Genomic DNA, 12,501 nt, shown 5'->3' on the forward strand with positions numbered 1-12,501 from the left:
TCGGATTTCTGAGTTTGAGGCCAGCCTGGTCTACAGAGTGAGTTCCAGGACAGCCAGGGCTACTCAGAGAAACCCTGTCTCAAAAAACAACAACAACAACAACAAAAAAAAAAAAACCAAAAACAAACAAACAAACAAAAAAACCACCCAGTCATGGTGGCACATACATTTAATCCCAGCACTTGGGAGACTAAGGCACATGGATTTCTCTGTAAATCTGAGACCAGCCTGATCTACATAGTTCCAGGACAGCCAGGGCTACATTCAGAGACTCTGTCTTATAAAGCAAAACAAAAGAAAAGAAAAACTTCTTTTATAAAAATCAGCCAATAAAACAAAACCTCATCAACTAGTGAAAGCATTTTTGCATTAAAAAAAAAAAAACCCTAGAGAAATAAATACAAAATGGTAATGGTGTTTATGTCTGGGAGTTCAATTTTAAAAAGAATTTGCTTCCTTATCAGCTTTTTAACATTTCAACGCTGACATGTGTTATTTCCTGTATGATAATAACAAAATATATTTGAAGGGAGGTCTCATTTCCTGTGTCTGGCCAGCAGAAAAACCTGGGGCAGCAGAGGCTGGGGACAGGAAGAACTCTACCTAGTGCCTGGAGGTGGGGTGTGCCTCACCCTCCCTGGCCCTTAGACTATTGGACAGGCAATGAGGCAGGGCCATGGACGCAGGCATCAAGGACATCAGGCAGCAGGGACACCAGTGTGTCCCCCATAGTTTCTGTGTGCTTGTCTATTAGTGCTGGCTGCAGTCGGGGCCACCAGGAGCCAGCAAACACTGAGCTAGCTTCCTGGAGGTTGATTACAACTTTAGGTCTGAGATTCCAGCTACCAAGCTCCTCGAGTCTTCTCTCTCTCTCTCTCTCTCTCTCTCTCTCTCTCTCTCTCTCTCCCTCTTTCTCTCTCTCTCTCTGTCTCTCTAGCTGGCCATCTGTCACTTGCCCTACAGCTATGCTTTGTGATAGAAATATCGGTGAAGCTCAGAGTCCCCCCAGACAAACAGGTGACTTTGGACCAGCTACCAAACACATTTTTTCCAGTTTATTGTATTTTTAATTATGTGTCTGTGTCCGTCTCATGTGCACACTGCTGTCTGAGATAGCCGGAGGTGTCAGATACCCCTGGCTGCAGTAACAGGTGGTTATGATCCACCTGACACAGGCTCCAGGAACCAGACTCAGTCCCCTGTAAGAGCTGTGTGTGTGTGTGTGTGTGTGTGTGTGTGTGTGTGTGTGTGTGTGTGTTTTGAGACAAGATCTTATCATATAGCCCTGGCTGTCCTGGGACTCACTATGTAGACCAGGCTGGCCTCAAAGTCAAAGAAATCTACCTGCTTCTTCCTCCCAAGTGCTGGAATCAAAATGTGTGCACCAAAACACTCATTGCTGTTGTTTTGTTATTTTGAGACATAGTCTCTTTATGTAGCCCTGGCTATCCTGGAGCTCACTATGTAGACCAGGCTTGCCTTGAACTCACAGCCTCTGCCTCCCAAGTTCTGGGATTGAAGATGTGTCCCACTACACCTGTCTCCTCTTTTTTTTTTTAAAATGAAGATTTTCTTGGTAAATCCATTTCCCTTTCTTTGTCTTGATGTCTCTCTTTCTGTGTGTGTGTGTGTGTGTGTGTGTGTGTGTGTGTGTGTGTGTGTGTATCAGTTCTCGTCTTCTACCAAGTGGGTTCCAGGAGGTTGTAAGTCTTGGCACAAGCGCCTTGTGCACTGAGCCTTCTTGTCAGCCCACTCTAAATTCTTTGGTGGCTTTCTTTAAAACGGAGCTGTAGAACACATCCACAGGTTAGTGCCGTCCAGCATCTGCCTAGAGTGTTAGAGGAATAAGTGAGTGGACACTGTGACATCAAGGCAACAAGTCTGATTGGGGGACTTGGGAACAGCCCTTTGGGTGACCCCAAAGTCCTGCTGGGGAGCCCCGGGGTCCTGTGGACACTGCTGGTCCTTTGTGGGGTTGGGGATCTGCTTTGAGCCTCACCCTTGAATTTCTCAATCTCTGCTCATGTTAAATGCTGAGTGGCCAGATAGTCGAGGGTCTGACCCAGAATGGAAGAATCCCAGGGAACCATGGGCTCTGGGATGACCACGAGTCCTTGTGAACAGAAAGCCACAACTATAACCCCTTCCTTCGGCAATGGCTGAGCTACCGGTGGGCTCTCCCAACCCTGTAATATTGGGAAGCCCAGAGCTACCTAGGCTGGACTAGCCCTGACTGGGGCCAGCTTTGGAGAAGGATGGTCCAGAACAGCTCCGGAAGCAGGAAGGTGATAGGTAAGCCTCAGGAAACGTTTTCCTGAAGCCCACAAGCAAATGCATGGCTAATGGGATGGGTATATCCTTGGTCCAAGCTGGCAAGGAGGTGGCGTCCCCACAATACCCTATCACTTTCCCACTACGCTATCTCCCACACTCACCTCTCACCACCCTGCCTTGGTGCTGACATCCTTTTGACCCCAGAATCCTCCTGGAGTCCTGTTTGTTGATGTTGAACACACCACAGGACACCCCCCACAGGCAATACACCCCGCCCTATACCGGATCTCCTACCCCCTTCACCTCAATCCCCGCCCCAGCCGTGGCCTTTAGTCCGGTTTCTGCCCTATATTTAGGCAGAAATTGGCAAAGAGAATAGGCTGGGGGGTGATGGCTGTCGTAGCCAACACCTCCTCTTCCGAGTGTCTTTCTCTGGGAGGGAGAGGGAGGGAACAAGAGGGAGAAGTAATGAAGCTTCCCTTCCACCTGGGGGAATAGGTGTGGACGTGCCCGGTAAGAGTGGCTGGGGGAGAGCCCTCCTAGTCCCTCTCTGACCCTCAGCCATAGGTCAGGGATTGGCGAGACGATCTTGAAAATTCTAGTCTACAAATTCTGAGAAACAGGGACACCCTCGTTGCTGCCAGCTCGCCCCGGGCAAACAGTGAGCTCCCACTAAGTTGCTCGTTGACTTAGGTGACAACCCCAAGAGGGACACAGGGCTTTGGTGCGACTCTGGGGTGCCTTGTGCCTCTCTCTGGACGAAGCAAACCCGGTGCCTAGGTTCGAGCAGTGCGGAGCCTCCAGAACCGATAAGCCCTCTAGAGACACCACAATCCCACAGCTTGCGTGCAATCCAGACCCTATCTCTCAGCTCCAGTGAGGGGATCGGAACCCCTCTTGGAGGGGCGGCTCTCCCAGGCTATCTGCTCCCTGCCAGGTCCCTGTGCTTTTCTCCGGTGGCCCCACCCCGGCCCCGCCCCTTCGCGGTCCCCTGCATCCCTTCCCCGCTGCATCGCCGCCCTACAGCCCCCGCTCTGTGGCGGCCGCCCGAGACACGTGTGCCCGCGCCCGGCGGCTGTGCGGGGAAGCGCGGCCACGCCTGGTCCGGCCACCATTTCTCCGGCGCCCACCGGTTCGAGTGCGGAGCCTGAAGCATGAGCGGCGACTCGGAGCGCGCGGTGGCCCCGGGGGTGGTGCCTGCACCCTGCGCCTCGAAGGTGGAGCTGCGGCTGAGCTGCCGGCACCTGCTGGACCGGGACCCGCTGACCAAGTCCGACCCCAGCGTGGTACTGCTGCAGCAGGCACAGGGCCAGTGGCTACAGGTAGGGCGCCCAGTGTCCTGGAGCTGGGCACCTGAAGACCTAAGTGTGAGTTGAGATTTGGGGTGCTGGCAAGGGTGTTCCGAAACTGGGGACACCAGGGCAAAAGAGGAGGTGTCCACCTGCTGCGAGGAAGGGCAGGGCGAGAGGGGAGCAGCGGCAGAAAGGAACCTTGCTGGAAAGTGCTCAGAAGTGTGGCCGAGGGTCTCAGCCTGGGGTTGTAGAGCAAGAGAGAAGAACCCAGGCTAGACTAAGGAGGGCAGGAGGGAGTGCAGCTCAGGAGTGGGGACACTGCCTGAGGCAGGTATAGGGACTGTCTAAGGTCATAGGGTCTCCCCTCTATTGACTGCAGTAGCCATGAGCTTCTCGCCGGTGAAGCAGCGTGGCCAGTGGTGTTAGGGCTGCGAGCTAGACATTGCTGGTTGGGTAGAATGGAGCTGGGCAGGGCTGGACAGGGACTCCATCGCTCAGATTTAAGGCGCCTTGGTTAGAGGACTCTCCAGCCTACAACCTGTCTCCTCACCGCGATTTAGGAGAAATCGCGAATTGCATGCATTGTGGCTGAGGACAGAAAGCCCCTCCCCGCTCCTTAATGCCCCCTGCCTCCCAGATCTGAGTGCCTGCTTCCAGCATGGGGTTTTTCCACTGGCTACCCATAAACCCAGGGTAGCCAGGGTCTTCAGAAAGTGGGCTTCTCCATCGTCACCAGCTCTCATTAGCCCCCAGAAGGGTACTGCCCGTGTTCTATAAGGGCTAGTGTTTTATATAGCCCGTGTTGTGGAGTATATAAACCCACTTTCTCAGTCGCCAACTCCCATGGGACTGGCTTCATCTCAAGGGTGAGAAACAGGGGCCCAACTTAGTGGGGCCTAACAGGCATAAAGGACTTGAACCTGAGTCCCTGCTCAAGCAGGAGTGCCCCCCACCCCCAACAGCAGCTCCGAGCCACTCTTGCCTTTGGCAGTCATGTGCAGGACGGATGGGAGGAAAGCCAGAAAGCGGTATCAGATAGATGCTGTGACTATCGTGGGGTATCCAGGGCACCGAGGATGTGCAGGGGATCCAGAGAGTGAAGGGGAGGACATATCCTGGCGACACCCTGTGGATGTGTAGCACCCCACATAATACCAACTCTGCATCTCAGCGTATCCCTTAGACTGGGTCTGAGAAATCCTGGGGTTCACTGCCCTAGTAGATAAAGGGCCTACCCCAAAGCGTGTGTTCATGCCCCTAGATGGTATTAGGGGGTTACTCTGCTGCAGGTTGTTTAAGGACCATCTTGTGACCCGGGTTCTCCCATAGCATTGCCTGGCTTGATTGATGCCTGGTGCATACATTCCTGGGAAGGGCCTAGGCAGACCCTTGTCTTGCATGCAGGAGTCTCCATGCTGAGGGGACTGGATACTCTCCTAGCTAAGGTTTGTCACTGGTGTATGTTCTGAAGGAGGGCGCTGAACTCAGTGAGAGAGACTGGTGAGCTCAAATCCCTTTAGCAGGGAAGTTCCTTTGCCACTCAGCTGAGTCCTGGGGGAAGGTCTCCACGTTAGGCTTGACCTGCCTAAGACTAGAATCTGGTTCTGTCCCTGACATCTTGGTCCTTAGGCAGGACCCTGCTGGTCCCTGTGCCTCAGTGTTACCATCTGTAATATGGACATAGGAAGGCAGTAGTGGGCACGAGATGAGAGAATGCGGAGAATCTGCAGCCTGTGGCCGGCTAGGGGAAGACTGTGCTTTTATCCCAGGCATGCACGCATTGCTGGTGTATGGTACGACCCTTCTGGGCAAGCAGCCCTATATACGCAGGTGGGAACTGGGCCCCACGGATGGAAAACAGGCTTGGAATGGTACAGGCGAGTGGGAGGGGGATGGCAGGAACCCAGACAAATCTGTAGGGAGGTCCCACCTGTGGGGTTGGCTCACAGGACGGGGGGCTTGTTGCAGGTGGACAGAACCGAGGTGGTGAAGAGCAGCCTGCACCCCGTGTTCTCCAAGGTCTTCACTATCGACTATTACTTCGAGGAAGTGCAGAAGCTACGATTTGAGGTGTATGACACCCACGGGCCGAGTGGGCTGAGTTGCCAGGATGATGACTTCCTAGGGGGCATGGAGTGTACCCTGGGTCAAGTGAGTACCCCAGCATCTTGGACAGGGGGAAGGTAGGAGCAGCTTCCAGGGCAGCGATGCCCTCAGCGTAGGGACTCTGCAGAGATGAGCATCTGGCTCTGCCCGCCTCCACTTCTTAAAAGCGCTCGTTTGTTTGAGACAGCCCAAGCTGTCTTTGAAGTTGAGATCCTCCTGCCTCAGCCCTGAGTCCTGCTGTTGCAGGAGTATACCAGCATGTCCCCCTTTCCTTACGAGCTGCTGTGTTGTCTCTTTGTTTCAGGCAGTTTCATTACGTAGCCCTGGCTGACCTGAGTCTCATAGAGATCCATCTGCCTCTGCCTCCCAAGTGTTGGCACTGAAAGTGTGCGCCACCAGTCCGGGGGCCCTTATTGGTTTTACTTTTTAATGATTTATTTATTTATTTTATATATAGGTGTTTTACATGCAACTATGTCTGGGTACCAAATTTTTCCTGGGTCCTTGGAGATCAGAAGGGGGTATTAGAGACTCTGGAAGCAGAGTTACAAATAGTTATTAGCCTCTCTGTGGGTGCTGGAAGCCAAACCTGGGTCCTCTTGCAAGAGCAGCAAGTCTTCTTAACTGCTGAGCCGTGCCTTCGGCCCTCAGAGTTTTTATTTGTTTTTAAGAAGTATGTGTAAATACAGGATGTCATGTAGCTCAGGTTACCCTTGAACTCCCTACGTAGCCATGGATGGTGTTGAATTTTGAATCCCCTTGCTTCCATCTTTCAGTTACTAAAACTGCAGGCATGAAACACTGTACCAGTTTTTTTTTTTTTTTTTTTTTTTTTTTTTCTCTTCAAGACAGGGTTTCTCTGTGTAGCCCTAGCTGTCCTGGAACTCACTCTGTAACCCAGATCTGACTGCCTCTGCCTCCTGGGTGCTGGGATTACAGGCGTGCATCACCACTGCAAGGCTCAGTTTTAATATTTTTGAGTTGGGTTGCACGCTCCTGTGTTCCCATAGGCCTGTTCTAGCACGCCTACTCCCAGCCCCTTCTAGTCCTATCTAGAGTTGTGTTCTCACATGCGTGAATAAACATACAATTTTTCTTTAAAAAGAGCCAGGTGGGAATGTACCTCATTTGATAGAGTGCTTACCCATCATGCACAGGGTCCTGGATTTACTGTCCCCTACACCACATCAAAAGAAGTAGAGGCAGGAGGATCAGAAAGAAAGTCAAGGTTATCTGGAGTGGTGGTGCACACTTTTAATTCCAGCAGAGGCAGAGGCAGGCGGATCAATGTGAGTTCAAAGCCAGCCTGGTCTATAGAGTGAGTTCCAGCTTGGCCAGGGCTACATGGAGAGGTTCTACCTCAACAAAACTAAGGTTAGCTTCTGCTCTATGGTGAGTTTGGAACCAACCTGGATTAATGAGACCGTCTCTAAAGGAAAATAAAAAGTAGAAAGAACCTAGGAAATGGCTCACCTCGTAAGAGCTCTTGTTGCACAAACACGAGGACACAAGTTCAAATCTCCAGCATACTCACAAGCTTTGAGGGGTGCAGACCAGAAATTTATTGGAGCTTTTTGGCCACCAGTCTAGCTCCAAGTTCTGCAAGGGACACTGAGTAAGAAAGACAGTGAAAGACACCTGATGTCCTACTCTGGCCTTTACACACACAGCATGCACGCCCGTATGTACACATACATATCCACTCCCTCCTACAAACCACCTATGGTAGTACACGCCTGTGATTCTAATATTTGGGAGTTGAAGGCAGGAGGGTCAGTAGTTCAAGGCCATCATCAGACACTATCAAATCTAAGACTTAAACCAGTCTGAGCTACTTGGGATCCTGACTCAACACAAGGAAAAAAAAAAAAAGATAAGCAAACAAAAAGAAAAAGAACACCACAGCCAGCTGTAGCAGCTCCCACCTGTAATCCCAGCCTGCGGCAGGCTGAGGGAGGGGGCAGCTGCTCATTCCACAGAAGCCTGGGCTGCACAGTAAGATCCTGTCTTTAAAACCTCTTCCCCCCCCACCACCACCCAGTCTCCCACTCCCACCCCCATACACTCTGCACACTGTTCTGCCCGCACCTTGTGTTTGTCTCCTCACGAGACTCTCTGCAGCAGCACACAAGCCTTCCTGCGTCTGATGCGCACAGCTCAGTGGCAGCTCTGACATCTAAGGTTCTGGGTTCTATCCCACACAAGGCTGGGGGCAGACTCCACGTTTTTCCCTGCAGCTGGGGTTGGGAGTAATGCATGAGGTTAACCATGGGAGTCCTAGAGGACCCCGCCGGCCGCCAGGAGCCACTGTCCTTGGCCTTTCCTCCTCTGTTACCCATGTGACAAGCACTTCACTCTGCTCACGCTCTGGGCCACATGGTACAGCCTTCTCACCTGGCCACAGGATGCCCTTCACATTAAGGAATAATTTGTAGATAACATGGAGGCGCTGAGATGAACAGTTTCATGGGGGCTGTCACCTGACTAGGTGGGCATTTCTGTCACCCTGCAGGCTGCCCTGTCTGACCAGTCCCTTGGCTGTTTCTGTCTTTGAGCTTCCTGTGTGATAACCACATGGCCTGTTCTGGGTGTCTGGTTCTCCATTCCGACATCATGTGTGTGACTCATCTCCACCGCTGCCTGGTCAGGGCTTCTTAGATCTTTTTGCCATCCCCAACTTATGTAACTGTGGCTGATATGACGTAGGGTACACGCCCTTCCAGGTTCCTACAGAAGATGGCACAGGTACATACACATGTGGACACAGTCACAGATGCCTTCACATGCATGCACACATGTACCACAGTCCAGGCAGCCCTGAGTTCCATGAACATATATAGGCGTAGTCATACGTAGCCACATACAGGTTCTGTACTTGACCGCATCTGTATGCACTGTTGGCTCTGGAGTCAGCTTGGCCAACTGGTCAGGTGCCATGATCCATAGCTCTTTTTGCCCTGCTCCCTTGATGTCCATCAGCTAGTAACAAATTTGAGCCAGAGGCCACTCCTGGATGTCAAGGTAGCAGCTACCGTATAGCTGGGCCCTTGAACCCAGAGTCTTCTCCAGGGAGATGTGAAGGCCTTTTATTCAGGCCAGAGCTCGCTGCCCAAAAAGGTTCATTCAACCTTGTCCCTTAGACTCTGTTCCCTACTGGACAGGTGATATGCCATGTGCAGCCTGGGTCTGTGTGAAGTCGACTCCCTCCTTAGGTTAGGGGTGCATTGCTCTATGGGTGAGCTATGTACTCAGTGGGACGGGCAAGGAAGGGAGGCCCAACCTGGGAGATGAGTTCTCCAGGAACTGAGCATTGGGACACATATCCTCATGGTTCTCTTTAAGCAGGTGCCTGTGCAGAGAAGCCAGGTGTGAGCCTTTTGCCATCTCAGGGCCACTCTGACTCATTTGGGACAGGAGGGGTCCAGGGCTCAGAGCTATTTAACCAGTCACCCTACAAGGCTTCTCACCCCAAGACCAATGGGTATCATCAGGCCAGCTGTATACTGAGGTCCTGGCTAAGCGTTGATGGTTGATGTCCTAATGCATCTGCTTCTGGTGCCCCTTGTGGTACGTGGGTACCCCACAGGCAGATGAGGGGAAGGCCCAAGAGTGATAGAAGTTGAGTAGCATATTCAGACACCAGCAGAAAGGCCACAAGAGGCTAGGGGAGGTGGGGAGTCAATGAGAGCAGAAGAGCGAGCCCAGGAGGCCGAGCGATGTCCTCTTTCTCAAGCCTGCCTAGCTTTCTTGGTTTCCAGATTGTGGCCCAGAAGAAAATGACACGCCCGTTGCTACTGAGATTCGGCAGGAATGCTGGGAAATCCACCATCACGGTGAGGCCCAGAGCTGCGTGCGGGAAGGGTGTCTTGAGAGGAGATGAGTAGGGAGGCTTCAGATGAACTGAGCTGTGTAGCTGCTAGGAGAGACCAGATCCCTTTCAGGACCAGTGGCAGCTGAGGGAGGGGGGTAAGGCTGATGGCCTGGAGCCCATGGGTTCCCTGTCACACACCAGGTAATAGCAGAGGACATCTCTGGGAACAATGGCTACGTGGAGCTCTCCTTCCAGGCCCGGAAACTGGATGACAAGGTGAGGCCAAGATCCCCTGTGTGCTGGGCTCCGAGCCTCCTGCAGGCTGGCTCACTGTGAAAACTTAGCTCCTGCTCGGCACTGGCCTCTAAGCTTCAGAAAACAAGTGACGTGATAGCTGTGCGAGGAGCCATTGGCACACTGCTGTCAGAGTCCTGGTCACTATGTTTATTGTTAACTATTACACTTCACGGTTATCACAGACTTGGCCACCACCCTCCCAGCTACACACACACACACACACACACACACATACACACACACACACGCACATGCATACACACATGCATACACACATGCACACACACATGCACACATACACACATGCAAACACACACATGCACACATACATATATGCACACACACATACACACATGCACACACACATGCACACATACATATATGCACACACACATGCACACACACGCACATGCATACACACATGCAAACACACACATGCATGCATACATACATGCACACACACATACACACATGCACACATGCACACACGCATGCACACACAATGCATGTATACACTGCCATATTGGGTAGAGAGCTTTGTTCTGCATCACACCTTGGCATGTGACCATCAGACTGCCTCCAGCAGGGTACATACATATTTAATGATGGGGAGAGAGTCCCAAGGAGGACAGAGAGGTCTTGAACTGGGACTGAGCCTGGTTCATTGGTTCCTCTCATGGGTTGGAAACTGACCCTCGAGATACTTAAGCTGGGACCAGCAAGGGTGGGTGGGTGGGGCAGGAACAACTGTTTAGACAGGGGTGAGGACTAGCAGAGTGGGGTCTGTGGAAACACACCTGGGGACAAGCTAAGTAAGTGTCCCCATGGGTGAAGCCAGTGCAGGCTCCAAATGGTGAGTCCTTACCAGTGCAGGCTCTTGGGTTGTGTTTCCTTCTCACTTTATGCCTGGGTAAATGGGAGTCGTGGGGGGGGGGGTGTGAATTATTAACCTGCGAAGAATGAAGCCGGCAGGCATCCAGCCATAAGGGATGGAGCCATTCTCAGACCCACAGCTGGCTAGCCCTCCTGCCAGCATACCCTCTGCTGCCCCAGGACCTCTTCAGCAAGTCGGACCCCTTCCTAGAGCTGTATCGGGTCAATGATGACAGCAGTGAGCAGCTGGTGTACAGGACAGAGGTGAGGGTCACACTGCCTGACGATGGAGGGGCTTCAGGGATCAAATGAGGTGACAGGGAAAGAGCCCAGCATCCTCCCAGATGAGGGACAGGGAGATACCATGATCCTGTGGCTGGGGGGGGGGGTCTTTACTTCCAAGGCCCTCTACTCTCTTTCGATGGATGGAATAGCTGGCTGGATTGGCTCTCTGTCCGCCCAAATTTAGCGTGGCAGCTTTGTTGTTACCCGGTCCTATTTTTAGGGATACCTGCTTCCTCCTGCAGGGAAACAGGATTTTAGTTACAGCAGGGACAGAGTTCCCTTTTGAGAGAAATTAATTTGAGTGAAAAGAATCTATTTAAGGAGGAAACAGCCCAGGTGGCTGGCATGAGGCTGAAGCTATTAAGGTCAGGGGTGGAGGGAGTGAAGATTGGGGGGGTCTGGGCTGCACCAGTTCTGTTAGGAGCCTGAAACAGGCCTAGTCTCCTGGTACCCAGTCTCCATGGGGCAGGATACAGGCTGCCACCCAAGTGCTCCTGCACAGCTGAGACGCTGAGAGCCCTGTATTCCAGCTAAGAGACCTATGACTTAAGGATTCCAGAGCTCCCTGGGGCCTAGCTCCCTTGGGGTTCCCACCCAGGTCATTCTTTTCTGGCCCACAGGTAGTGAAGAATAACCTTAACCCTGTGTGGGAGCCCTTCAAGGTGTCTCTGAATTCACTCTGCAGCTGCGAGGAGACACGGCCTCTGAAGGTGGGGATGGAGTATGAGCAGGGCTGAAAATGGGGTCACGGTTAGAGTGGGTGGGGGAGTTGGGGGCGTGGCCACGGGGCGCGGTCAGGGGGCAGGACCAGGGGAGTGGGTGGGGAAGTTGGGGGCGTGGCCACGGGGCACGGTCACGGGGTGGGGGTGGGGGTGGCAGGGCCAGGGCAGGTGTCCAGTTCCTCCAGACCCGTGGAGTATTTGGAGAGTAAGGATCTGTGGCTAAGGGAAGAGCAAGGAGAAGCAATGACAAATGACAGCCTGCCCAGGGATGGGAGGGCCTCAGGTCCTCCGAGGAACACCTCCACTGAGAGGCCTGGGCTCCCCAGTGCCTGGTCTGGGACTATGACTCTCGAGGAAAGCATGACTTCATTGGCGACTTTACCACCACATTCGCAGAGATGCAGAAGGCCTTCGAGGGGGAGCAGGTGAGTTGCTGGCCCATCTCGGGCCACACACTTGTTCTAGTGGGTCTCTGGGAGGCTAGTCATTCTACCCCACCCCAGAGAAGGCACGAAGGTGACAAAGAGCAGTGACATCCACCATGTGGCCAGAACAGGGGCCTGCAAGCAAGTGACCATGTGAGCAACCATGCACTTCTGTGTGTCAAGGTGGGAGGGGTGTCCTTCTTGGGACCTCCCTAACCCTCTGTGGCTGGGGGTTGTGCTGGGAGAGTCTCCCTGGGGTCCTGGGGTCCCTGAGGAAGACCTACAGGCTCAGAATATGGCTGACCTATAGGCCAAGGCTGCAGTGTGTGCAGGGTCTAACCTCGGGCCTCTATCTTGCTCATATCCTCATCTACATGGCTGGTCTCTGTTCTACTGTGTGCTTGATTGTTCCCCTG

The 12,501-nt window shown here is 52.8% G+C and overlaps 1 protein-coding gene across 2 annotated transcripts in view; it reads left to right on the forward strand.

The window, feature by feature from the left end:
* The first annotated feature begins 3,317 nt into the window (after positions 1 to 3,317).
* Cpne7 (copine 7) overlaps positions 3,318 to 12,501 on the forward strand; it is a 19,495-nt gene continuing 10,311 nt past the window's right edge. Inside the window, exons 1-7 of one of the 2 annotated variants that reach the window (XM_034523097.2) lie at positions 3,318 to 3,596; positions 5,535 to 5,717; positions 9,431 to 9,505; positions 9,685 to 9,759; positions 10,834 to 10,917; positions 11,559 to 11,648; positions 11,987 to 12,085. In XM_034523097.2, the coding sequence (XP_034378988.1) occupies positions 3,429 to 3,596; positions 5,535 to 5,717; positions 9,431 to 9,505; positions 9,685 to 9,759; positions 10,834 to 10,917; positions 11,559 to 11,648; positions 11,987 to 12,085 (774 nt within the window). In that variant the 5' untranslated portion in view covers positions 3,318 to 3,428. Of the gene's footprint in view, positions 3,597 to 5,534; positions 5,718 to 9,430; positions 9,506 to 9,684; positions 9,760 to 10,833; positions 10,918 to 11,198; positions 11,304 to 11,558; positions 11,649 to 11,986; positions 12,086 to 12,501 lie in introns of those variants that run through there. The other variant, XM_076916009.1, reaches the window with a different exon arrangement.

The sequence above is a fragment of the Arvicanthis niloticus genome, chromosome 18 (assembly GCF_011762505.2).
Source record: "Arvicanthis niloticus isolate mArvNil1 chromosome 18, mArvNil1.pat.X, whole genome shotgun sequence".
In the NCBI taxonomy this organism is placed as follows: Eukaryota; Metazoa; Chordata; class Mammalia; order Rodentia; family Muridae; genus Arvicanthis; species Arvicanthis niloticus.